At 33.1% G+C, this 27,200-nt stretch overlaps 4 protein-coding genes across 6 annotated transcripts; 2 read left to right on the forward strand and 2 right to left on the reverse strand.

Annotated features, from left to right (window-relative positions):
* Positions 1–626: 626 nt before the first annotated feature.
* On the forward strand, positions 627–8,313 carry LOC105833149 (1-phosphatidylinositol 4,5-bisphosphate phosphodiesterase gamma-1; the record flags this gene model as incomplete). 3 transcript variants are annotated; one of them, XR_004965436.1, is given in 19 exon segments in its annotated part: positions 627–824; positions 1,163–1,312; positions 1,394–1,532; positions 1,801–1,963; positions 2,049–2,362; positions 2,430–2,636; positions 2,718–3,138; positions 3,405–3,716; positions 3,924–4,105; positions 4,233–4,410; positions 4,542–4,607; positions 4,753–4,944; positions 5,072–5,293; positions 5,390–5,596; positions 5,738–6,119; positions 6,203–6,342; positions 6,446–6,553; positions 6,659–6,769; positions 7,042–8,313. XR_004965436.1 is itself a non-coding variant. In XM_036295185.1 (18 exon segments), coding segments are annotated over 18 exon segments (3,596 nt in total), but the record flags the coding sequence as incomplete, so codon positions are not given.
* Positions 8,314–8,358: 45 nt separating this feature from the next.
* On the reverse strand, positions 8,359–10,048 carry LOC105833151. Its single transcript, XM_012674645.3, has 4 exons — positions 9,906–10,048; positions 9,386–9,487; positions 8,895–9,178; positions 8,359–8,807 (listed from the first exon to the last, which is right to left on the reverse strand). Exons 2-4 carry the CDS (start codon positions 9,480–9,482, stop codon positions 8,502–8,504), a joined length of 687 nt encoding a protein of 228 aa, XP_012530099.1. The 5' UTR covers positions 9,483–9,487; positions 9,906–10,048; the 3' UTR covers positions 8,359–8,501.
* A 168-nt stretch (positions 10,049–10,216) lies between these two features.
* On the forward strand, positions 10,217–15,637 carry LOC105833152 (ferritin subunit). Its single transcript, XM_012674647.3, has 5 exons — positions 10,217–10,635; positions 13,885–14,006; positions 14,592–14,753; positions 14,900–15,052; positions 15,138–15,637. The coding sequence occupies exons 1-5, from the start codon at positions 10,563–10,565 to the stop codon at positions 15,291–15,293; spliced, it is 666 nt and encodes a 221-aa protein (XP_012530101.1). The 5' UTR covers positions 10,217–10,562; the 3' UTR covers positions 15,294–15,637.
* A 50-nt stretch (positions 15,638–15,687) lies between these two features.
* LOC105833147 lies at positions 15,688–27,172 on the reverse strand. Its single transcript, XM_036295186.1, has 6 exons — positions 26,591–27,172; positions 17,953–18,221; positions 17,362–17,645; positions 16,988–17,259; positions 16,773–16,892; positions 15,688–16,691 (listed from the first exon to the last, which is right to left on the reverse strand). The coding sequence occupies exons 3-6, from the start codon at positions 17,629–17,631 to the stop codon at positions 16,301–16,303; spliced, it is 1,053 nt and encodes a 350-aa protein (XP_036151079.1). The 5' UTR covers positions 17,632–17,645; positions 17,953–18,221; positions 26,591–27,172; the 3' UTR covers positions 15,688–16,300.
* Positions 27,173–27,200: the final 28 nt, after the last annotated feature.

A 27,200-nucleotide genomic window follows, 5' to 3' on the forward strand; every position in this document is an offset into this window, starting at 1 on the left:
AATTATCGTTTTATTTATAAATATGTTCTTACGCGAAATACAATCTCAAGAAGAGTCGTTACGTTGATCAGGTTGTTTATTTTCTCGTAGAGGTTAAGTTAGGAAATGTTATTTCGATCGACAGCAACCGACGTGATAAAACAGGAAACTCAAAATGCCGAAATGCAAAATTTCTTATTTCTCTCAAAAGGAAAAAGATTCTACTCTGCATTATATTTCGCAAAATAAAAGATAAAGCTATCTCTGATAATGACACAATTTGCTCATAACTTTTTGTATAATAAATCTACACACCTATTCCGTAAAAAAAGTGATTCTATTATTAAATGTACCTGTTTCACATACAAGTATCTAAACAGATATTGTCTTTGCTTTAAGCTATAATATTTTATGAAATATAATTTTACTTGTGTGTGTCACTTTGTACAGTTTTGGTCTGTTCTTTCTAGCTGCACTGTTGCACTGATGCAATAAGTTAGAATGAGAAAAAATATACTTGTCTTACTTTAACTTATTGCACCAGTGTAATAGTGCAGCTAAAAAGAACAGGCTCTTTGTCTGAAACCATAAGCTATTACTAACCAAATTTATATTATTTCAGGTTATATGTATGTTATTTATTACAGTGTCAACGCACATCTCTTCCAAGATGAATGGAATTATTCCTGAAATGGAACAAATTATTAGTCAGCTTGAGAGAGGTACCGTAGTGACAAAATTTTTTCCAAGAAAACGACCAGAAAGGAAAACTCTTATGATACGAAGAGAAACTAGACAAATTGTTTGGTCAAGAAGTACAACTTTTAGACCTTTTGATGGTTATGGTAAGATTTTGTCTACAATTCGATTTATCTATTCTTTTATTTTTATAGGTGGTATATATCTTTTATATAGATTAAATTTAAACACTGGTATCAATAATTTTGTTTTGTTTACGTACAATGCAATTGATTACGCAATAAACTAAAAAGCCCTTCCTTATAATTCAATTAGTATCAGTATTAATATTAAAATTTATCATTGATAAATATTTCTCACATGCCCTAATACATGTTTATATAGTTATACATTATATAGTGTCATATGAAAGATACATTTATTGAGTTATAAATGTTGCATATTTGAATTACATATCTATTTTAGTTATTATATTTATTTACAGTGGAAATAAGAGAGGTGAAAGAAGTTAGGATAGGAAAACAATCTAAAGACTTTGAAAAATGGCCTGAAGATGCTAAAAGAACTGAAAATTTAAGATGTTTTGTAGTATATTATGGATCAGAATTTAGACTGAAAACTCTTTCCATATCTGGTAACAATAATATATGAATTTATCTAGCTAAGTGTCTAATTTTTCCTATAAACTTACATATTATCTATATTTATCTTTCAGCTCTTAGTGAAAAAGAATGTGAACTGTGGGTCAAAGGATTGCGTCACTTGGTACAAGATACTATTAATGCACCATATCCATTACAAGTTGAGAGATGGCTGAGAAAAGAGTTTTATGCAATGGAAAATTCTCGTGAGATGTAAGTTCTCTTTCCAACAGTTTACACATACAAATATATATATATATATATATATATATATGCCTGCCTGCCTGTGTGTGGGTGTATGTGTATGAGGTTTTATATACTCTGTAATATGGCTATAATTTTTATAATTAATAATCAGTATATCATATAGATTTATTCTATGCAATGCCATCTCTATACTAATTATATATACTCTGTTATCTATATTACTTTTATTCATCATTTTCTGTTAGCTGTATTATTTTATATCACTTGTTGACAGGATCACATTGAAAGATGTGAAAGCATTTTTGCCTCGGGTTAATTGCAAAATTGCTACAAATAGACTTAGAGAATTGTTCCAAGAAGTTGACACGAGAAATCGAAATGAACTTGGTTTTGATGATTTTGTTATTCTATATCATAAACTGATGTTTGATCAAAATGTAAGTAATTTGTATAAAAAATTATTTTTTATACAAGCGCCAACATTTATATATGCACATATTATATAATTTATGTCCTTTTTAGAATCTTGCGGATTGGCATAAATTGTTGAATTATTCTAAAACTGGACAGACTGTTATGGTCCAAGAATTTCAGAATTTTTTAATAACTGAACAACAAGATGGTTTGGGGAATAATGAATTAGAAATATCGCGTTTTATTAGAGAATATTTACAAGATTCTCAAAGAGACATACAAGAGCCATATTTTACTTTTTCCGAATTTATAGACTTTTTATTTTCTAAGCACAATGACATATGGAATCAAAAATATAATCAAGTTTTTCAAGATATGACTCGACCCCTTGCACATTATTGGATAGCGTCATCGCACAACACGTATGTAAGGTTTAAAGTAATAATACATATGTTGTAACGATTCAATCTACAGAGTATGATTTCCTAGATATTTGATGGGAGATCAGATTAGCAGCGAAAGTAGTTGTCAGGCATATGTGCGTGCGCTAAGAGCCGGATGTAGATGTATAGAACTTGATTGTTGGGATGGTCCAGATGGAATGCCATTTATATTTCATGGACACACTCTTACCACTAAAATTAAATTCTTAGACGTTATCAAGATCATCAAGGAGCATGCTTTTGCTACATCTGAGTGAGTTAGAAAGAATAAAAAAGAAAAAATACATAGATTATCTACATAGGTATAATTTTTTATTGCTTTGTCTTCTCACAGATATCCTGTTATTTTATCTATTGAGGATAATTGCACTTTACCTCAACAACGTAAAATGGCAACGACTATGCAAGAGGTATTTGGTGACATGTTGTTAGTCCAACCTATTGACAAGAATGAAACTTGTCTACCTTCGCCATATGCATTACGTAGAAAAATTTTGTTAAAACACAAGAAACTTCCTGAGGGTGTTGATGAATCCTCGTTTCTTATTCGAAATGATGAAAGCAGACAAGAAATGGATCTTAGAAATACCATAAAAAATGGAATTCTTTATCTAGAAGATCCTGTCGATAGAGAATGGAATTCTCATTTTTTTGTACTGACACAACAAAAATTGTTTTATACAGATACGTTTTCAAGAGCACAAGAAACTGAACACGATGACGATGAGGAAAGTGGCGTTCGGAGATCGTTAGATGTATGCACATTTTGTATACCAAGTACAACATTAATATGAAAGAGCGAGAGAGGGGAGAGAAAGGGAGGGAGGGAGGGAGAGGGAGAAGAAAGGAGGGAGGGGGGAGAGAGAGAATACGAATTGCTAATTAATCTATTATGAATGAAGTGTGGTTTGTAATAAATATGAATATGTTATATATGCTTATGTCTGTTGATTTTTTCTTTAAATAACATTTATATTTATATAGCATTATATTTAAATAACATTTGTTGTAATTTTAAAAGGGTGCGCCAAATAACGAATTACACTTTGGGGAAAAATGGTTTCACGGAAAGTTAGCAAGAGGGCGAGAGGAGGCTGAAGAATTATTACAGCATTATTCCTATCTTGGAGATGGTACATTTCTAGTACGACAATGTGTTACATTTGTGGGTGATTACTGTTTATCGTTTTGGCGTAAAGGAAAGGTGAACCATTGTCGTATCAAACTGAAGCAAGAAATGGGTCAAACACAGTATTATCTCATTGATACCAATTGTTTTGACAGTCTTTACAGTTTAATTACTCATTATCGTAATCATCCACTTAGAAGCCAAGTGAGTACAAAAAGGAACAAAATATAAGAAAATATTTTATATTGTCTGAATCAAAAGAGAATAAAAATATTTTCTTAAAAATAAAACTTATTCTTAATTTATATTATATTATATTATATTATATAATTTAATTTATATTATATTCTTAATTTATATTATAAATCTTAAAAATAACAAAGTATATGATTACATGTCTTTAATGTACAGGAATTTCTAATTACGTTACAAGAACCAGTGCCTCAGCCAAATAAACATGAGGAAAAAGAATGGTGGCATCCCGAATGTACTCGAATTGCAGCAGAAGAGATGCTAAAGCGTATACCTACAGATGGTGCATTTTTAGTAAGACCTAGTGAAAGAGAAAGTAATTGCTATGCAATTTCATTTAGGTATGTTTTTTTTTAAATAATTTTTTTTTAGCTTTCTGTATTAAATTATAGAGACAAATATAATCTCTTTTTTACACACACACACACACACACACACGTATGTATGTATATGTATATGTATATGTAGAGCGGAAAAGAAGATAAAGCACTGTAAAATAAAACTTGAAGGAAGACTCTACACCACTGGGACTGTAGAATTTGAAAGTTTAGTTGAATTAGTCAATTATTACGAACGGCATCCATTGTTTAAAAAGATTAAATTAAGTTATCCTGTTAATCAGGACATTATCAGAAGAATGGGTTTGGTATGTATTTACAATTATTTTTGCACTTTTCTTCGAATATAAATAGAATACATAATTATATATCTAAATCTCGTACTGAAGAAAACAAAGAATATTATAACATTTCCTTTTCTTTATATTTTTTTCTTTAGGATAATGATGATGGATCTGTTTACGGCATCCCTGGTTATATGGATCCTACAAGTTTTACATCAAAAGTAAGCTTTCCAAGACCATACAAATACAACTAATTCATATTAATTAATTTCTATAACGTTGTAAAGTAATATAGAAATATTGTATATGTACACTAAGTGGCTGTATTTGTCTATAAATGTATTGATGTATCAAATTATTTTAAAGGTTACTGTTAAAGCTATTTATGATTATAAAGCTAGAAGAGAGGACGAATTGACGTTGGTTAAGCATGCTATAATTACTAATGTTAATCCGCAAAGTGGAGGATGGTGGAGAGGAGATTATGGTGGCAAGAAACAACATTGGTTTCCTGCTAATTATGTAGAACAAATTGATCAACAAGAAACTCAAGGAGATGTAAGTTTTGAGTTGTATATTTACATACATGTAAAAATAATAAAAAGTTATAATTAATGTAAAAAACAATGTTATGCGATGTATAAGTATATAATATATATCGGATGTAATTTAAGAATTTTTTTAGTCATCCGATTCTATGATGCTTGGTAACTTGCAAAAAGGTTCGTTGGATATAATGGGTGCTGTGGTAGAATTAACAGTTGGAGAAAGACCAGGTTTGGAATGGATCTTAAGAATACAAAATCCTAGTATGTGTTCAGTATTTGAAATCGCAACACCTTCAAAAGATACTGCATTAGAATGGATGTCAAGTATTAAAGAGACTGCACAAAATGCAAGTGTTAGGGTAAATATGTAATTTTTTTATATAAAATTAAACATTTAATTTTTAAAAAGAGGCTGTTTGAAAGAAAATTGTGCATTCTGTATGTTTTTGTTAAAGGAAAGTCAACACAAAGAGATGGAAAGGGCATGGAGAATAGCCAAGGAAATGTCTAATCTTATCGTATATTGTAGATCAGTTGCATTTAACATAGAACGAATAAGAACTAAGGGATTTACGTTTAATGAAATGAGTAGTTTTCCTGAAACAAAGGCTGAAAAGTTAATATGTCAACAAGAAAATAAATTTTTTATAAAATATCATCAGGTAATGTATCTGATTCAAGGAGAGAGTCTCTCTCTATTTGTGCGAGCTCGCGCGCGCGCGTATGTGTGTGTGTTTGAATACATTGGAATGTTTAAAATGTAAATCAGAATAAATATATAAGTAAATTATTTTTCTTTATAGGTTCAATTCAGTAGAGTTTATCCAAAGGGGCAACGTATCGATTCAAGTAATTTTAATCCTGTACCAATGTGGAATTCTGGTTGTCAAATGGTGGCTTTGAACTACCAGACTGGAGATAAATCAATGCAATTGAATCAAGCTAAATTTAAAGAGAATGGAAATTGTGGCTATTTATTGAAACCAGAATTCATGTTTAGACACGACTTCAATCCATATGACAAAAATACATTGCATGGAGTTGAATCGCTCAAGATTAGCTTAAAAATTATTGGAGCGAGACATTTAATGAGATCAGGAAGAGGCACTGCCAGTCCATCCGTCGAGATCGAAATTGTAGGCGCAGATTTTGATTCAGGGACGAAATTAACAACAAGGACAATACGTAAGTATCTACATTTCAATTACAAAAATTATAATTTTGTTAAACATCATTACATTACTTAACGAACATAATTCTTACGTTAGAGGATAATGGATTTAATCCAATGTGGAATGAGACATGTGAATTTGAAATATCTAATCCATATTTTGCTCTTATACGATTTTTGGTGCAAGACGAAGATATGTTTGGCGATAGCAATTTCATAGGACAAGCTACTTATCCAGTGAGTATTTAATCGTTATTTGAAAACGTTTATGTTTAACGTTATTTAAGAGTTTTTTTTCTTACTTATGATTTTTATTTCCAATTTAATTCATTTTGTTCAGGTACGCTGTTTAAGAACAGGATATCGAAGTGTTCCATTAAAAAACATGTACAGCGAAGATCTTGAGCTTGCTTCCTTATTAGTACACATTAATATTACAATTTTATCGGTAATAAGAAATTCCATTCAAAGTTATTCACATTATATTGATATTTTTAAATTAAAAATTTTATGGTTTAATAAAATTTTATTTTAATAATTTTTTTATATACAGGTACATAATGCATGACATAAATTAACAAAGATGAAAATCTGTGTTATAATATATTAAAGTTGTAAACTAGTAAATTTACTAAATTAAAGAGATGAAGGGTAAGTATTTAAGGTAAATGTCTTATTGATCGGACATGTATTATATCTGGACATTTATACAAAAACTTATTATTAATCTCAAATACTATTATTTAATAGTATTTCAAATTGTAATTTTTAAATATTAAAGATTATAAGTGAATTTTAATGTTATGATAAAAAAAATAGTATTTGACATTAGTAATAATATTTTCGTGAGGTGTCAGGACACATTGTTAGATAATTCTGTTGTGTGTACGCACACGTGTATGTGGAGTATAATCATGTATTGTCTATTTATTTCAGATGATGTAGTTATTGTAAGTGGAAATCAAAAAAATACTACACAATTGCATAAAATTGACAGATCAGATTACATTATTAGAAGACTATACATTTATGTTGAATTTTGACGAATTGTGTGTGTGTGTGTGTGTGTGTGTGTGTGTGTGTGTGTGTGTGTGTGTGTGTGTGTGTGTGTGTGTGTGTGTGTGTGTGTGTGTGTGTAATTGCAACAATTTGTTGGAAGTAAAAATATTTCTATAATTGCAGTAGGAAACAAAGATAAATAAGTAATCTAAATAAATATTCTTGTGTTAAAAAAAGAGTAGAATTAAAATTTAGAACAATTAGTCAAAAAATAGACATGACATAATTTTGTTGCGCGTGCGCAATAATAATTTATGCTGTTAATGATATACCAATTTGTCTTTGAAAAATGGCTCTACATATCATATAACGACTGAATAATTTCTTCTTATAAATTTTAATTTATCATAAGCATTATATTTTATACTTATATATAGTATCTGTTAATACTTTACTTTTAATTTGAAATAAAAGAAATGATTGTGTGCGTTGAAGTAAATATATAAGTGAAAAATTTTAAATTCGGACTTTGCATCACAATATCTCCACTCGTAGGGCATGTAGAGTAAAAAGAAAAACAGTTTTCTTATACAAATCAAACCCAAACTTTCGATTGAGCCTGGTTAGAACTTGATCGATTTAGTTGTTATTGAGCTCTGATAATCTCAGGTGCTCGCAAGTTGTGTACTCCCGTATAATACACGGGGTGACCTCGCCCTGCTCGTTCACTTGGCGCGAGACACTGCTGTCTCTTGATAACGAAAAAAAAAAGAAATGTAATAAACAGCACAAGAGTACACTATAATTGAGAATCTCATATGCACATTACACAGATGTGTAACATAATTGCCTTTAACATGAATATAGGCTCTTCCCTATTTAAATTGCGTTTTTAACAAAGTTACCGCGCTATATTACGTGGATTCTATATTATATGAATGCCTGCTTCTATGTTGATAAAATAAATATAGCGAGCAATAATTGTAACCAAAGTGATATTGTATATTTGCATGGAGTAAGAGTAGAGGAGGACGATCTTCATAGCGTGCGAGTAGCAAAAGTGACCCCGTTTTTAGACTCCTAAATTTTATGTAGTAAGTTTTGCTTTGTTACAAATACGACTAAGCATATCAAAATAAATAGTTCTGCAGAACATGTGTTACGGATATCATAGGTAACTGATAAAGAGAATAAAGAAGTTTATAGATATATTGAATATATATGTTGTATGTATAATAGTATGCGTACAGAATATAGAAAATAAATTTCTATGTGTTTATTTCTTTTACTTTACATATGAAAGATGTAACATCGATTGAAGATAAAGACAAAAAACAGTAATAATAATGATAATGTATATAGAAATATGTATTCTAAGTTATATTGTAGACAGCTTCTTATAAAGTTTTCTGCAAGTATTCATCAAACAGGAATACAGAAAGAGATGCGTCATGCGTGTCTTTCAGCATATTCTTGAGGTCGTTCGAATAACCTGCTAGCTGTCTCACACGGTCGGTCAACGACCCCATGAAATGTTCTTCGATATAATGAGCAACAGCCGCATCATCTTTGGTATGATGCTGCGTTTGCGTGTGAATGCGTAATGCTTCGTTGGCAAGATGCTTCTGACTGTCGAGTGCTTTAGCCAGACTATTCAATTCGGTCAGTTCCACTACTGTGACATCACTGCTACTATCCTTTGCCTACAAACAATAACATTGATCGATGTGTCTTTCTTACTATAAGGAGGAGCCGTTCTGCTGGCTGAAAAATAAATATATGATACTTACGGTTTCCACAGCGACTTCACGTGGAAGCTGATTCATGTCCATTGTACCACCACGCTGTGCGATATATTTAATCAAATCTATCGCGTCTTCCCACAATTTGTCTGAAAGTTTGCGGTACAATCCCTTGAACCCATCTCGATTAGCCTCGTAGTTTCCGAAATGCGTTGACATCAGAAGAAATTCAAAACTTTTTTCGACATTAGCGCTTGCAAACTCTCGTAAATCAGTCTGAAGCGCATCGAAATGTCCGTATTTAGCATTGCAGTGCGGTATTAATCCATTACCTGAAGCATCAATAAGAAAGTATTTTTCTTTTGAGATTACATATTTTCGAGAAATCAAAAAATCTGCATTAAAAGTGGAAATCTGAGATTAGAAAATTAAACACAAATAGTACAATTATATATAATAATATATGATTCAGCAAAAAATAACTAGAAAGCTAATATTAATATTTTTTAACTATTTCATGCAAATAAATATTTACATACTTTTGGGACTGGTGCTGCAGAAAGTTTCAACATCGTTGTAACAGTTTTCCGTGGAAACAGTTAGGAAAAGAACAGACAATATGCCAAAGAACAACATCTTTGCTGAAATAATTTAATAGATTTTAAAAAAGTTGGAGATATATGTAGAGCTTATAAATATTTACATACTAGACATTTACAAATTCTGTGTTAACTAAATATTTGAAAATATTAAAATTAATAAAAATTATTTGAATTAAAGAAAAATGTGCGCGCGCGCGTGTGTGTGTGTGTGTGAGACACCGCACGCGATCGTGACGTACTCGCGGCGCGGTGCGGTGCGATACAATGGTCGTGACGCAACGTAGAGTACAACAAAATGCGCAGTACATTTTATATGCAAAAACAAGATTAAGAATAATTCCCTTCGAGAAGTGTGAATAGTTCTTTTAGGAGTGAGAGTGTATATGTGTGCTTTATCTACATACGTGCGGAAGGGAATTATCGGAGCAAATTTGAGTGATTTTTCTTTCTTTCGTACCTATCTCTCGTCGCGAACGGCGTGTGATGGAAGCAACGTGAATACTCTCGCTTCGACGTTCTTCCGAAAATGAACGTTGTTCGACGCGAAGATGAGACTGATGATGGGAGTTTTCAGTTTTTCATACAGTCATAGTCAGCTGACGGGGCGGCGCGACGCATGCGCAAGCCACGCGTCTGAGTACCGAAGACGACAAGGCGAGGGATGACGAGAGGTCTGGTGGGGACAATAAACGAAAGACGCAGGAAGCGAATCTCAACGCCCTCGCTACCCACCCGTTCAGCGCTCTGTCCGTGTCTCTCTCCCTCTCATTACCCCGCCTTTACGGTCAAAGTGCGAATGTCGTGTATTCGTCGGACGATTGTCGTATTGTCGTTAGGTGATCGATGACCGTGAGACGCGTTTAGTCTCCTCCGTAGCCGCGCTCTCTTATCCAACTCCGACGAAGACAGCCTTCTATACCAGTGCGTATAAAGGTTGCTTCTGTAAAAAGTGAACGCAACGATCCGCAACGCACCACGCGCGTCCTATCATTCTCTTTCTCAGGATACCATAACCTGTCCGAGTTCTCTCGCCTATCTCCACGCTCGCTTTTCCCTCTACATACATATCTCCTTCCTCGATCTCTTTGTCTTTTTGCGCGTGCAAGACATCACAATGACGAGGCTGTTTTACATCCTTTTCATCATCCTGGTCTGCATCGGTGGCATCTTCGGAAACAAGTCTAAATGTAAGTTTACATGCGTAATTTTTCTCTCCCCCCTCCCCTTTCTTTCACCTCTCCCTATGATCATCGCCGCATGTCTGACATCGACATGTCGCATGTCGGGCGATGCGTCTAACGTTATAGGCATTTTCGATGTTTTCGGAACAAGTTGACACGTTTGTATCCGACTGCGTCTCGCTGTTTCATATCCTCCTTTTTCTTGTCTCTCCGACGTAGAAAAAGAAATGTTGAAAAAGAAACCTGTGTCCCCAAACTTGTAAATTTGTACGGGAAATGGGAGCGAGGAGGAATGCTTTGCGCTGCTCTGCACGCGAAACGATGTGACTCCGCGTAAAGCGATATGTGAACGCAATAGTTTGTTTTGATTGAGCAATCAGACCTTTGAATATCGCTCAAGCTCTTTCAATTGGCTCGCTTAATAAACTTTGGTCACTCGAATAATTCCGATGAGACCGACGAGTTCTACTTTCCATTGTTACTTCACATTCCACAATAATTGTATTTGTATAAAAGTAATAATGTACATACACGCATGAATGCGATGTATACAATAGACAGATGAATTGTTTGTCCTTGTAAATATTTCATGTTTCCAGATAGACACATTTAAAAACATTTTGGCTCCTCAAATTTCCCAACTTTTCTTGATAAACATGCTTTTAGGCATAAAATTCACATTACATATATATTATAGAATCTCAGAAATAAATTATACACATTTATCGACAAAAGTGAGTGGAGAATATACAATTAAATATAAATATATAAAATATACAATTCCAATTTTTTAAATTTATGAGACATCACTTTTTAAATACTTTTAACGTATCCTAATGCAAATTCTTTATATAGTTATCAAACACACAAGATATTTATTTTATGCTATATTAAACTAAGCAAAAGCAAAATATACTTTTGATGGAAGTTGAGAAGGGTTTTTTCACTTTTCTAATTGAATTTTTTTTTAAATTGTAATATTTGATACAAATTTGTAATTGTTCATAAAATAAACTTCCATAAACTTCCTGTATTTGAACCATTAGTTTCGTGACTGTACATGCTTAGCTAAAGTATTGGTGTTGTAATTTTAAATCGCTTTGTTAAGCATATTATTATATCGAGTTATTTTTCCTCTTGTTATAAAGGAAATAAGAATATAAAGATAGACGAAACGTGACAATCGTCGCTCTAAGAGTAGCCTTTGTTTCTTTTTGATTCATGTATATCGGATATTCGTCATTATCTGTATGCTGAGCTTTGCACAGTTTATTATGGAAGTGATGAAATATTTATGACTAATTATCATTTCCATCAATATAGATTAACTTTGATCTCGATTTAGTTTGCAGTTTTTCTTTTCTCAATTCTTGGAGAATTAAAAAAAGCTAAAGAGTAAGTTAAACCGAGATGAAAGTTAATCCGCATTGATGAAAATAGACATTAGGCGTCGTGCGTCTAAAATTCATGATCATATATGTCGCATTTGATTTATAATATTGTATTTAAAGTTATTTTTAGTTTTAGTCTCATCTGATAGTCTCGTATGGTCTCAAATGAATAGCTTTAATAGATTACAGAATCAAAATTAGAAATACATCTCAATGATAAATTATGTAGCTGTGCAGTTATGTGGTTTGAAAGTTAACGACAAATAAATGCATTTGATCTTTGTGACACATGTGCGTCAAGGCCTTCTTCTCTCCTATCTGCATTATTTTTATGCACAGATGCCACGATTTTATCAAATATCATTTTTATGACCCGATTCGTCATTATCGTTTTACTAAGTATAAAATGAGGAAAGCTAGAGTCGTTAGAGAAAATCATTTGCGGGAAATCGACATGACTATACTATCAACCAGCAACAGAGATAAAGAGTTATATAGTTACCCGAGTACGCAGTTGTTTTAGCTTTGTCCCCTCGTGATATCTATTTATTATCATATGTATGTATATATGATTGGCTGCGTTCAACAGAAAAAGCAGCCTTGCAAATGTTGTATAAAATTCTTCAGTACGATTGGTTTTTGCTCTTAATTCCTGTGTAAACTAGTCGTGTAAAAGAATTTACAATTGCAAAGAGTTGTTTTTTCTGCTGAACACAGCCATTATTTTAAATATCACATTCAGTTTACAAGTCGAGAATATCGTCGACTCGACTCAATAATAAACATTTGTTTTGATTCAAAGAAAATGTCTCAGTCTTTTCATTTAATAACGGGAAAACGAATATTTGTAAACGGATAATAACCATGTTTTGTGTGTGTGTATGTGTGTGTGTGTGCGTGCGTGTGCGCGCGCGCGTGTAAAAAAAATTAAACTTTGAAATTTTTATTCTAACTGATGAACATTTTCATTTTTGTCACATAGAGAAACAGTTTAAATTCTAAATTGTATTAGTCCTATTGTAAAAGAAAAGATTTTTCTTTTATTTCTAATCATGAAAGATTCATCAAATGTAATTAATACTTATCGCACGTATGTCACGTATATCTCTTCTATCTACGACAAATTAATTTATTTACTCCGTGATCATTTTATTTTGTACGAAAGAAGATAACTTTTGATAATAAGTACATTATATTGATAATTATGATGATGATGATGATGATGATGATGTATACATATTGATTCCAAAGTCCTTTTCCGTCTATGTGATTCATTCACAGGAGATCTATGCATGAGTGTGATGCAAGTCTATTATAATAAATGGTCGTTTAATTTGATTCTCATTCGCATATTCTGTAAAACAGATTTAATTATAATACAAGCGTGTTGTAATTTATAATTGATACATTACAGTACATTAAACATACGTACAAAAGTTATACATTTTACAGATTAATAATTACTTTCTAATGTAAGGATTAACAATAATAAATAATTTTAATAATCTCTACTTTTCCTAAGTATAGCTGTAAATAAAAATGAGAGTAATGCTATACAAAAGAAATTTTTCTCGCTACAATAAAAGATTGTTCTTAATGTTTAATTATTTTATCTTCAAATAGATAGTATCGATATTACAAGCGATCAGTCACGCACCGATAAAATACTTCATCTTTTTGATAACATGCTTATAAAGTAATACGTGTCATCTCGTTATCTATTTAATTAATAGGTTATTACACAATATACATAAATATTTCATCTTAGGCGATAATTATTGTAAATTTAATATAACTTTTCAATAATATATATAATTGTACATATAATTAATCGATTGTTAATAATTTTATTACATCTTTTTAGGTATGATACAACCTGCTGAGAATGTACCAAAATCATGGAAAGACATGACTAGTCCATGTATAAAGCTCATGAAATCTCAAGTTACAACCGAAATGAAAGCCGCCATGACATATCTTGCGATGGTATATAAATTCTAGTCTACTTTAATATTTATATATATACATATATATCATATTATGTTTCAAGAAGTTCTAATAAAAAATTAAATCCAAGAATTATATTTTCAGGAAACAAAAAACTTTTTGTCTTCAAACTTTTCATCTTGCGTTTATTGTATAAATACTATGAATACATATATAATATTCTTTCACTAAACAATAAGTATAAGAACAAAGTTATAGGCTAGTTAATATATTGAGAATCCATTAAAAAAAAATACTGAACTTGTTAGATTTGTGTAAAAATTTTATATTTATCTATTGTCTATTTACTTTTATATTTTTCGCTTTTTTATTTGACTTTTTTATTGATTTACTTGTCGAAACAAAATTGTTTATGACGTAATGCTCAGTTGAAAATAATTTGACATTATATTTGACAACTTGAATTTATTTAATAATTTTAATAGCAAAATAATTGTTTTAGTAGCAAAAACTTAAAAAAATATACATATACATATATACGTATCCCATTCACAATGCATTCATAATTTCTACAATTTATATTTATCACATTACATAAACAAAAGATTTTCAATTTCTTATTAGGGTGCTCACTTTGCACGTGATACTATAAATCGTCCAGGCTTTAGCAAATTCTTTTTCGAAAGCGCGAGCGAAGAGAGAGAACATGCGATAAAGATCATCGAATATTTGCTAATGCGTGGACAACTTACAAAAGAACTTAGCAAACTTCTCACGTATCCTTTAGTAAGTATTCTACATTTAATGAGTAAAGATAGATAACTTACATAAATATTGTAAAATGTTTGAGTGTGTGGAGAAAGCGAAAATAACCAAGGAGAAAAAAAATACAAATGTGATAGTGATACTTTTTTTCTTACTTCGTCCTACAGACCAACAAGACAAATCCAATACGCCAAGAATGGGAGAGTGGAGAAGAAGCTCTCATTGAAGCTTTGGAATTGGAGGCTCATGTTACACGCAGTATTCGTGAGATAATCATAACTTGCGAAACTCCAAAAACATCTTCTTTCAACGATTATCACGTGAGAATCGTTTGAAAATAACCGTTCTTAAAAAAATTAATATTTAACAAATATTCTTTCATTATCGCGATGCGATTCCTTGTAGTTGGTGGACTACCTCACTAGCGATTTCTTGGATGAACAATATAAAGGACAACGTGATCTCGCTGGCAAAATCTCAACATTAGGCAAAATGATGAAAACGCATGGACCTTTGGGAGAATTTTTATTTGATAAGAAATTGCTGCATGGTGAAGTCTAAAATGTTTCATCAATGTCAAAATTTCCAAATTCAGATCGAAAGAGAGAGAGGGGGGAGGGGGCGAGGGGGGGAAGGAGTTTTCTTTTTTATAAATACGTTTATAAAATTATAATGGCCATATTTAGAATACATTGTGTAATTGAGATTGTCATTATTAGATCGCGCATTTTTGTTTATATTGTAATGTAGAACATGAGAGATAATTTAATTTTTGTTCTCTGAGCATATTTCTAAATATGGCCTGTAATATAAGAATATGCGAAGCATAATGTTTCCAATGTTTGTTATCCATATAATAAGTATATTATCCTTGATAAAATAAATAAACATTATTTTGAAATGCAGCATTATACGACGGTAATTTTATTTTATTTACACACCGCGAACTATCAAATTTTTTTTTCATTGACTAAAAATAGTATAAATTGATCTATAACAAGATACAATATCAATAAGATATACCATATATCTTATTATATATATACCGCTTGAAAAACTTTCAGAAAGAATTTACGATGTAAACATATTTTTTCTTTCCCTTTTCCTTTATTTTTTAAATTACTGATATAGTTACGTGTAAAATATATCGTGTTATATGAAATTTGAAATATTAATGATTTGCTAAATTAATTGATTTGCTAATCAAATATTCGCACGATAAAATTGTAATTTGAATTTTATAATTGTATGTACATATGAGTAAAAATACAGAAATTTATTTCAAATCTTTCATAAAATGTTTTAATTTACAATGTATGTCATGTTATAATTATTCAAATGTAGGCTTTTGAGAGAATTGATTAATGAATATATGATAGAGACCAATTGTCCATCTAAAATTGCGAATTAATGTAATATTAAAAAAAATACATCAAGGTGTTTTTACTGTTTTATATAGTTCTATCTTTGTTACACATTAGCTGACATATTAATGATTCTATATTAATCAAATTTATTTGAGGGAGAGTATAATTGGTTTGGGTATGGTAAGGTTTACATACGTTATTTCATTGTTCAATGAAGTGATTTTTTTTTTCATAATTTGCATAATCTGTTGCACATAAACTTAATTCTAAATTTCTAATATCTTCATTTGATAGTAAATTTATAACGCCTCGCGGTATTCTACATGTTGAAAAGAGATCACAATATGGTGCTAAACTGCAAGAATTTGCATCAGCTATCACAATAACTGAATTGCCAGATAATAAAATTTGTATCAGTCGAAGCAATAATATTTCTTCAGTTTTTTCTTTAAGAATAATAATGCCTCTCGGAATACGATCTTGGATTACTTCCACTCTATCATTTTCAGAATAATGTAATGAGGTTTTATCGGGCAATAAAAATTTGCCAAATGGAGAACACAATCGTGATAGTACATCTTCCGATAATTGTCTAAAAAAATGAAAATTTATAAAAAAAGTTATCAAGAGTACAAGATACAAAAAACACTCTGTTTGTTGTTAATACCTTTACCTGTCATATTTAATTGTTGCTATCAATTCATATAATAAGTTTTTTCTATTATTAACTGACCAAGATTTCCAAGTTTGAAATCCTTTTATAGCTGAATCAAAACACATCTTAACATCATCACTATAATAAATCAATTGCGCTTAATGTATTGAAATTTGTTAGACTTAAATGGAAGAAAAAAAGAATAAGACTCAAGAATACATATGCACTCGTACATTGTTGTATTCGCCCAAAAATAATTATTATGTTTCCAATATGTGCCTTTTATAGGTAAGTGCCATTTGCCGGCATAAAATAAACTGTAGATAGAAGCCGTAGAAGCCCCAAAAGAAATATCCGAGAGGTTTACTTCGTTTATACTTGGCTGTATTAAATGGTTGAAACTAGACTTAAATCCTTCGTTTATTTTACCAAACACTTTTACATATGGTAAAAGCATAGTGCTACCATAGAGATCCATATGTGTGTTTATAAATATAACATTTCTCTGTGCACATAATTAAAAGAAGTTATTTTAATAATGCTTATAAGATAAAATGTTTTGTAATACTGTAGTGTGTGTGTATATAAAATTTAATAATATACACACATCTAAAAATGTTGCTAAATTTTTTGCGCCTACAATATCTTCTGACCATATGGATATTATGCTCATATTAAGTGTCATACAGGGTGTAAACTTGTCCCACGATCTAAATGTACGAATGGTAAAGTCCTTACGACAAAAATATTTCTTCAGAAGCCATAAAAACTTTTGTTTAATTAATATTTGGACCCAAATTTTATTTATATAAGAATGTCCTATTATCTTTAAATAACTGATAACTGTATACAAGTCTGAATCCTCTAAAAGAATCATTTCATTGGTTTGATCTACGTATAATAAAAACAATTGTCATTGTGAGTTAAAAACAAAACAATTTTTATTACATTATAATTGTTATTCTTACTTAAAGAAAGCTCATGCTTCAAACAATTGTATTGGACTTTATACAGTATTGAATTTTTGCTAAAAAATTAAAATATAAAATTTGTACATATAAAATTTAAATGGATAATATTACAATTTTTTAATGCAAGAAATATAAGTTGACATATATTCCAAACAAATAAATATTGCAAACAATAAAAAATTGTCTATAAATAATAATCACTAATCACGGGATCGTTCTAATAGAACCTTTTCAAAAATTTCGTTGAAACAGTCCCATGATTGGTGATCCACTCGTTCCGCTTCCGCGTAATCCGCTTCATGGGACATAAGAGACATATTTCTTCTTCTTCTTCTTCTTTAACCCAATGGATTTCTGTCTCCGACGAGACAAAGTACCACGATTTCAGAAAATCTATGAGCAACAGTTGTGGGGGTTAACTGTGCCCTTAACAGGTCTTCTTTGATCCTCTTGGATATTATCAAGTCTCCAGGCGTTTCGGGAAATCCTTGCGAACCTATAAAGTAGACACCCTGGCGAAAAACTCAACAATCTCTCATTCATTAGTACATAGTTATAGATTACTGTCTTAAATATGCAAATTGCATTCCTCAACAAATTTGATGATGGCTCTAGCTAACTTTTTGTCCAGTTTAAGCAACAAGGATTCTATTGTAAACGGAGCGTGATATTTATAATTAAAAAGTTTGTTACAGAGTATTTGCCTTGCTTTATCGTTATTAGGGCAAGCCCAAAAAATATGATTGATATCCTGGAGGGGACTACCACATTCACACGCCGGAGATTCAATTAAACCGAACTTATATTTTGTTCCCCCAGTGTATGGATACCCTGCGATCATCCTAGATAAAATATTTTGTTGAGCGCGATTAAGACCGTACTTAGACGTCCTCGTGATATTCAAATCAGTGAGATTCTCCATATAGCACCTTCCTGTTCCCATGTTGATCAGTCTGAAAAAGTCCTCCTCAATCCTGTCATAATCTATTCTCAAAAACCTCAAAACGTCCATAAAAGCAACCCTATCCTCAAGAAGTTCGCCCATCAACGCACCATCCTTAGCTGCCGAATCGGCCATCTCATTACCTTTGATATTTTTGTGAGCTGGGCACCATGAGAAACGTACCCTGCCCCCCTGGTTGTGTATATTATTAATTAAACTCCTGATGTCTTCCATCCAGTGGTTGAGCTTTACTATTGTGTTTTTATAAATGTCAGAGACAGAACTAATAATATCCAAGTTGCTTTTAGAATCCGTACAAATATTGATGTATTTCCATCCATGAGCTTGCGATATCTCTATGGCTTTGTAGATTGCGACTGACTCTGCTGTGAAAGAACTGGTGAAATGATTAAGTTTGTATTTATAGCACAAATCAATATGGGGAACAAACACCGCACAGCCAACCAAGCAAACATTGTTCTCCAATTCCGTTCTGGATCCGTCTGTATATAACACGACCTCTTCTTCATTGGTACAGTTGAACGCTATCAAATTTTTGAAGGCGTTATCCGGGTTGTCACACATCAAGGACAGTCTACCCGATCTGAGATCAACGTCCACTTCCTCCTGGACGAATAGACGCGGGTAGTGATAAACTGGATGGATTTCCCATGTATGAAGGAACCTCTCGTATGGACTAATATGAGGCCATCTTTTCACCAAGAAAGGGATATTCCTATCAGCCAACTGTTTTACTTGTGTTGATATGTAAAAATTCTTAATTTTATTTATGATAATCTTATTGTTAAGTTGAATTAATTTGCAGACGTATCTATCCATTTTAATACTTATACGTCCCATAAGGCTTTTTTGCTGACTATATTTCCAACAAATTCTATTTGGTGTGGACCTAGGTAGGCCAATAGCCACCTTGTATGCCTGACACAAGATCCCTTCCAGAACTTTTACATATGAGCCAGCGGCACTTATGTACCACATACTCCCCCACTCCAGCTGAGCTCCCAGGGTTGCATTCACGAACTTTAAACAAAAAGACGGGCTTATGCCCCAGGATGGACCGGCCAACCATTTTAATATATTAATGTATTTCATTGACTTAGTTTTTAAGTATTCGATGTGGTTTCTCCATCTTAAACCAGAGTCCAAAATCATGCCCAAGTACCTTATCTCCTTACTCATCTCGATCGATCCCGAATCCAGTGTCAGGCGACCAGTATTCACCGAAGGTTTTCTCCTGTTGAAGATTATGCATTGTGTTTTAGAGACCGATAGTTCTAAGTCAAGTGATCTTAGCCACTCTTTGATGTTTGTAAAAGATGTAGAAAGTGAGTTTTTTATAGCATCCAAGTCACCACCTGAGCAGATTATTGCCACGTCATCCGCGAACTGAATAGTCTGGCAATTGTAAGGTATGTGCCAGAGGATGTCCCTCATGTAGACATTAAACAGAATGGGGCTCAAGGATGAACCCTGGGGAAGGCCCCTCTGAATCCATCTATTGTCGATCCAGATGCCTGCCTCAAAGAAGCTCGCGCTTCTTGGTCCCAGGAAGTTTCTGAAGAAAGCCTTAAAAGGCCTTGGGATGTTGAGATTGTTAATCATAGAAAACAAGATATACGGGTTTACGTTGTCGTATGCAGATTTTATATCTAAGAAGAGGGCTCCCGACATTTGCCCTCTAGAAAAAGCTCTATAGACTTCCAGGTTCAACAATGCCAAGCAATCCTCACAAGATTTGCCTCTCCTGAAGCCGAACTGTATTTTAGGCAACAGTTTCTCTTTTTCAACGAATCTGTCAAATCTGTTTAAGATCAGCTTTTCAAATACCTTCAAGACATTAGGTGCCAAAGAGATGGGTCTAAAGCTGCACTTGTTTTGCTTTGGGATCAAAACCACGTCCACCCTGCGCCAACTTGTTGGAAAAGATTCATCCATAATCATCCTGTTGAATATAAACAAAAGCGACTCAACTGGCCCGACAGGCAATAGCCTGAGGAGAGCGTTACTTATACAATCCGGTCCCGGAGAACTTTCGGCTTTTAGGTTGTTAATGATTGATATAAGTTCGTCCATACTGAACTGTAACTCAAAGTCTTTAGGGGGGACAGAAGTTATCGGATCATCAAAAGGCTGGCTCACCCAGTCAGGAGCGATGTTATTAATGGTTCCATATATCTCTGGTGTAACATGTTTCGCAGGAGAGTCAACAGAGTTCAAATATGAGCTTTTTTTGAACGAACCTACTACCTGCCAGAAATTTCTGGTGCCCAAATTGGAATTCAAATCGTTTACTAATTTTCTAAAGTTTTGGTTTTTCCTTTGATTAATCAGCTTCCTAGTGTCCTCTGAGACTTTCCTGTATGTTTGCAAGTTGTGCCGGGAATAGCATTTCTTAAGGTTCTCATATGCAACTCTCCTTTTCTTCACAGCTTTTTTGCATTCTTCGTCCCACCATGGCTTATCTTGAGTTCTGCGTTCCCTTCTAATTGCTGATGTATATCTATACTGACATTTTCGAAGGTCGAATCCTTTCTTCATACCATTACCATCCAACAGAATAGCGCCCGAGCGGATTGCGCTTCCAATTATTATTTCCTCCCATTCTGAGTAGAGATCAGCTCCAATTTTTCCGGTGTTCACCGGGGGAGATGCAGCCTCTGATGTAATCTCTAAGAATCTGTCCTTGTCCATATGAGAGATATCCAGCTTTCTTCTTGAGACTATTCCTAGAGAAGGGTCTGACTTACACTTTTTATTTTGAGAAGAGGAATTCCCAATCATAAATGAGATCGGAATGTGGTCGCTGCCCGTAGGATCCAGTCCGACCGACCAAGACGAAGCAGAAAGGAACCGTCCAGATACCAGAGTTAAATCTGGTACACTTGCATAGTTCGAGTTGGCCGAAATCCTAGTGCACGATCCGTCATTCAAGATCATGAATGGGGACCCCGCCACGCTCTCGCCCAGAGCCTTGCCCGCCGAGTTCGTAACAGAGGATCCCCAGGCTACATTTTGAGCATTGAAGTCTCCACATATGCAGATGTCAAATTCCGGCAACAAACCCAACAGAACCGAAAAAAACTTGTTCCATGACTTCCTATTTACTGGGTTAGAAGGAGGTCTGTATAAGGACACAAACATCATATTCTTTTTAGACTTTTTCTTGTCCATTATGGAAACTGCTGTGTACTCAATTCCCGTATCGGGGGGCAGACCGATGTTTAAAGATTTGGCATCCAGATTGCTTTTGGTTAAGATGGCCGTCCCGCCGCCAATCGCATCCGCTATTCTGTCCTTCCTAAAACAGTTATAGTTATTAAAGGATATTCTATTCCTCGGAGAGAGCCACGTTTCTTGTAGGCATATTAGATCGTAATCCATGATTAGGTTAGATAGTTCCTGCTTCTTTCCAATGATGCCTCTAGAATTCCATTGAAGTACTCTTAGATCCATTTCTAACAGATGATGTGTGAAACTCTGCCCTTTTTATGCAACAGAACTTAATGTTATTGGGGATCTTCGTTTCCCAAAATTGAGGCTGCAGCAAAAACAAATTCTCTCCATTTATTTTCCAGAGGTTTTTCTGAGGTTAAAAGGTTAGTTATATCCTTCAATATGGCATCCGTATTCAACTTCCTATCGTTGCGATAGATACTACTAAGATCTGGAATCACATTCAACTCTCGTGATTGTCTTCTTGAGCCGCGTTCCCTGGAACGTATTGAGGATGCTCGGGAGTTTTGAGAACCCCTGCGGTGGCTAATATATTCGATTTCAGTTAAGGAAGTTGGTTTTTCACTAAGGATCGCTTGATCTGTCAGAAAAGGATTGTGATTATGATTATGATGATGATTGACTTGACTCTGTTGGGTCAGACAGTTTCTTACTGTTGTAGGTGGATATACTATTTCATCTCCACTCATTGTTTCTTGGTTTGGGAGTATCCTTTTATCCCTTTTTGTTTTAGTAGAGAACGTCCTGTTTAGATTAACCAAACTGTTGGAGTAGTTTGATTGTTCATCCCGATTATCCTGAATAAACCAGCCCAAGTATGCTGAAGACTTAAAGATATGTGTGATTTGAATGGTAGACGTAATCTCCTTACTCCTTATCAGACGTTTCGCTGCAAGTTGAGAGCAATTAGTATAGGCCATGACATGATTAATTAGTTTAAAATGGAGGAAGGAAGGACATCTCGTGTCCAGAGCACCATGATCTCCCCCGCAATTGGGGCATCTCCGTATCTCATCCTTGCAGTCCAGTAATTCGTGGGGGCCACCGCAATTCTCGCATCTAAGAGAGCCCCTACAGAGTTTATTCGAATGCCCCCATCTGCAACAGTTGGTACATTTCTTTACCTTATTGATATAAGGCAGCACCTTGTGTTTCACTTTATATAAGAAAATGTATTCTGGAAGTAAGTTAGATTCGAATACAATTTTCATTGAAGATGATGGTTTCAGTACATTGTTGTTTTTCCGGTCTATAAACTTCAAACGCTCTACTTTAGTTATGTTTAGTTTATACTGGTAAATATTCGGCCACTCCAGGCCCTCCAAAAATTCCTCCTCTGAGATTTCTGGAGAAATATCCCTAATTACTCCTGTGCGCTGCACCTTAAAACTCGGTATGTAGGCTATCCAATCGTTAGGAAGGAGATCCTCCGTATCTAAGAACTTATTTGCCTCTTCCAGAGACCCAAAATTAATGCTGATTAGGTTTTTCCCTTTTCTTCTGATATTCAAAATATTATCGTATATATGATTGTTATTTGATTCCTTTTTTTTCCTGTATAAGATTTGGCCTATGCTTGTGGGGTGTAGATTGCCAACATTCAATCCTGATCTGCCCGGCAGGGATTCTACGAAGATGGTGAAGGGTCCTGTGTTCGTTCTTGAGTACCGGTTAATACGCTGAGCTCTCAGAAAATTCAATCTTTCTGATATTTTATCCGTATCTGTATCCATTGTTGGTTCATTGACGGTATTTCCTATAATAACTTCGTTAACTACTTCAGGTGTGAGGTGTAGTGGACGAATATGATCAGCAGGTAACGACTTGTCTTGCGCGTTTAGATCTTTAGGCGAGAGGTCAGATCTTGGGGAGGCGCGTCTGCGTTTCTTGTTGGGGGTTGCATTCTGGTTTCCCAAAGCAGAAGAATGAGCTGGTGATATAGGCATATTGATATCAGAGTGTCCACTTTTAGACATCACGACGTTTCCTCAAAAACCGAGATCAACACGTCGACACTCGGTTGAACGACAATATAAAAGCTTACAGAACTGGCTAATATTTATTATAGGGATAAGAGACGCCCCAGTAAATAGGCATATGAGAACTATGTTCCTTATTAAATTTATATCATTTTACGCAGCATCATATGTATGGTGCTATCACAGACGTCCTTAAGGACAATAGATATCAGATTATAAATGAATAAGTAGGAAAGGGTGGTTATAATCACATGGACATAGGTTCCTGTAAATATATATAAATCCGTTGGTTCCTAGGTATGCACAATGACAGAACCCATGTATGTATCAATAGACATTACACTAAGCCGTCAGTACTTGGCATCAACAAAAATACCGCACATAGAAAGTGAATATCACATTTGTAGTAGTATTCTATAGGCGCTGTGATAATTAATCAGTAAAAGATGGAAAATTAGAACGTTGATAATAAGGTAGCGAGTAGTAAAAATGATTAAAGGTATCTTACGAGCCAATTCTAAAGGACATATTCGCTTCTACCATTTCTATTTTTGTTTCAATTTATTGTTATTATTTTCTTATATATATAATAAATTATTCCAAAGAAAAGAATTTATTCCTTCTATGCAGCAGTTACGAAAATATAAAATCAGTCTATTAATTTGTTAGCTGGAAGTATGGTATTTTTGAAGGATAAAATATTATTCGTATTAACAACACCCGTATCAGTTTGGTTGAATTATGAGTCTAGAGAATATCTGTCTCCTAAACATACATTGTGGTAGAACATAAATGCATAATACCTATAAAAAGAATAATGTAAGTAAACAATATATATCAATCCTTTGTAATAATATTCAGTAAACTTTATAATAAATAATAAACAGAAACAATATATAAATTAAGACATATAGTATGTAATAAATAGTATCGGACAACAAAAAATATAGCAATACGAGGACGGTGATGTCTATCCAACAATCACATTGATATACAAAAATGTTATATCAAGTAATGGTTGGGAGTTTGACAAGTAGATAATAGGTAACGAACAGAATGAAAAATTAACGAAATTCCGCAGATAAATTTTGATTGGAACGCTGATAATGAGATAGCAAATAGTAAAAATGATAAAAAACAAATATTTTTCTAGCAATTTCTAAAAGACATGTACGCTTTTGCCCTTTCTCTTTTTATTTCAATTTATTGTTATTATTTTCATATAAATATAATAAATTATTCCAAAGAAAAAGTTTAATTCCTCTATGCAACAATTACAAAAATGCAAAATTATTCTATTACTTTGTTAGCTGGGAGTGTGGTAATTTTGAAGGACAAATTATTCCTTGCATTATCAACGACCACATCAGTTTAATTGGATTATAAGACTAGTGAATATCTGTCTCCGAAACATATATTGTGAAAAAACACTAGTGCATGATTCTTATAAAAAGAACAGTGCGTATAAACAATATATATCAATCCTTTGTAGTAATATTCAGTAAACGCTATAATAAATAATACATAAAAGACTAGTAGACAATATATAGATTAAGATACATAAAACATAATAAATAATATCAGAAAGCAATAAATATAACAATACGAGGACGGTGATGACTATCACATAATCACAGTTATATAAAGGAGTTAAATCGAGTAATAATTGAAGGATTAAAAATAGATAGCCGGTAACGAATAGAGTATAAAATAAATAATAATTCGCAAATAAATTCTATAACCATGTATAATCCTATTCTCCCTCTCTTTTTGTATCAGTTATTGTCTTCTTTTTTTTTTTTTTTTAGTTACTTTAAGGAAGCTAAGTTTAGTTCTCCTTCCCAACAATTTCGGAAGTATAAAGTTAAACTGTTATTTTGATAGCTAGAAATATAGCAACTATGATGAACTTAAATATTATTTGTATTGTCAATATCCATATCAGTTTATTTAAGTTATGTAACAGGGAAATATCTATCTCCAAAAATTGTCTTAGCTTTCCTCGACAGCTTTAGTATTAAAAGCTTGGATATTTTAACTGATAATAATGTAGTTTGAGGGATGAGATTCAGGGCCTGTTGTTTTGTTTTGCATTCAAAATCACTTTGTTATGGAATGGTATCATCTAAGCATGTGATGACCCTGTGATCGCAGTATCCTTTATGTAGTAAACACTTTCAGTAACGGCGAAGTAGATCACTATCGTGAAATATTAGGGTCTCAATTTAACAAATTAACATATGCAATCGTTGAAAAAACGTTTCTTTTTTTTTTTTTTTTTTAATATTGATATAAATTCTTTCTTCGATTAATCAACAATGCTAAAGATTAATATGATTTTCCTCCTTAACCTCAATAATCTCTCTTTTTTTTTTTTTTATATATATATAACTAATTTCTTTTAATTATTTGTTTACTCCTTCAACTTGAGCAATAAATTCTTTGATATAAAGGACGTTATTAAAAAATATATATCTCTAAACGAACTATTAGGGACAAGGCAAAGGCAATCACTCTGTAAGACTGAAATTCCGTGAATTAACATTGGGTGTTTAAACAGCTTTTCATTAATTGGCTTGTGTGAGTCAGCATCAAAAATAGTTGAATTATTTAAATAAGAATATAACCTGAGTGGAAAGGTATAAATTACAAAAAGGACTTGTTGAGTCTGTCACCCTGGGCACCTACCTCTTCGCTCGGAGATAACCCTCTACTGTCTAGACTTTGCTGATAGCCTTAATGGGTATTATATATTACGCCTTCCTGGTATAATAGGTATCCCGAATTCTTGGTACCACATGGTCATACAGGAGTCGTCTGTAAATTCGGGTCGCCTTCAGTCGGGGAGTCCGTTCTTATTGAGCCATCCTAGTATTTTAATGAGCCTCCTATTAGTTATGGTTTCCTAGTGTAATGGGCTTCCCCGATTATAATTTCCTCGTGCTCACGAACAATCTTAGCGATAGTGCGTATTATCTTTCAACAAAATGGCCGAATTCGTGTCTCGTATTAGCCCGCACCACTGGGTGGCGAGACGTAAAATCTTCGCCCACCGTCTCCAGATTTCGAACTGTGGTGTGTATTCTTAAATATTTTTAGAGCCGACTGGATATTCACTTAAATTTATTAATAGTAGGAATCGATAACTCGAATTGCCGGTACAAAGTTATGCGCAGAAAGCGACTTTCTCACGAGAATGAATAGAACACGTCCGTACAGGTCGGCTCCTACGAAACGAGTCCCAAGAGACATATTTCGGCGTACTGAAAGCAGCGGAATGTCTATGATTGGTTGCAGA

The sequence above is a fragment of the Monomorium pharaonis genome, unplaced genomic scaffold, assembly GCF_013373865.1.
Source record: "Monomorium pharaonis isolate MP-MQ-018 unplaced genomic scaffold, ASM1337386v2 scaffold_678, whole genome shotgun sequence".
In the NCBI taxonomy this organism is placed as follows: Eukaryota; Metazoa; Arthropoda; class Insecta; order Hymenoptera; family Formicidae; genus Monomorium; species Monomorium pharaonis.

What these genes read in the sequence shown, in the direction of transcription:
- LOC105833151 (XM_012674645.3), bottom strand. Translation starts at nt 9,482, where the DNA reads ATGTTGTTCTTTGGCATATTGTCTGTTCTTTTCCTAACTGTTTCCACG. An exon ending in CTGCAGCACCAGTCCCAAAA is followed by an intron (nt 9,179 to 9,385) that starts GTATGTAAATAT and finishes TTGATGCTTCAG; the next exon opens with GTAATGGATTAATACCGCAC. An exon ending in GTGAAGTCGCTGTGGAAACC is followed by an intron (nt 8,808 to 8,894) that starts GTAAGTATCATA and finishes TATTGTTTGTAG; the next exon opens with GCAAAGGATAGTAGCAGTGA.
- LOC105833152 (XM_012674647.3), top strand. Translation starts at nt 10,563, where the DNA reads ATGACGAGGCTGTTTTACATCCTTTTCATCATCCTGGTCTGCATCGGT. An exon ending in CCATGACATATCTTGCGATG is followed by an intron (nt 14,007 to 14,591) that starts GTATATAAATTC and finishes ATTTCTTATTAG; the next exon opens with GGTGCTCACTTTGCACGTGA. An exon ending in CTTCTTTCAACGATTATCAC is followed by an intron (nt 15,053 to 15,137) that starts GTGAGAATCGTT and finishes GATTCCTTGTAG; the next exon opens with TTGGTGGACTACCTCACTAG.
- LOC105833147 (XM_036295186.1), bottom strand. Translation starts at nt 17,631, where the DNA reads ATGATTCTTTTAGAGGATTCAGACTTGTATACAGTTATCAGTTATTTA. An exon ending in ATTTAGCAACATTTTTAGAT is followed by an intron (nt 17,260 to 17,361) that starts GTGTGTATATTA and finishes TTATGTGCACAG; the next exon opens with AGAAATGTTATATTTATAAA. An exon ending in TTTTGGGCGAATACAACAAT is followed by an intron (nt 16,893 to 16,987) that starts GTACGAGTGCAT and finishes GATTTATTATAG; the next exon opens with TGATGATGTTAAGATGTGTT.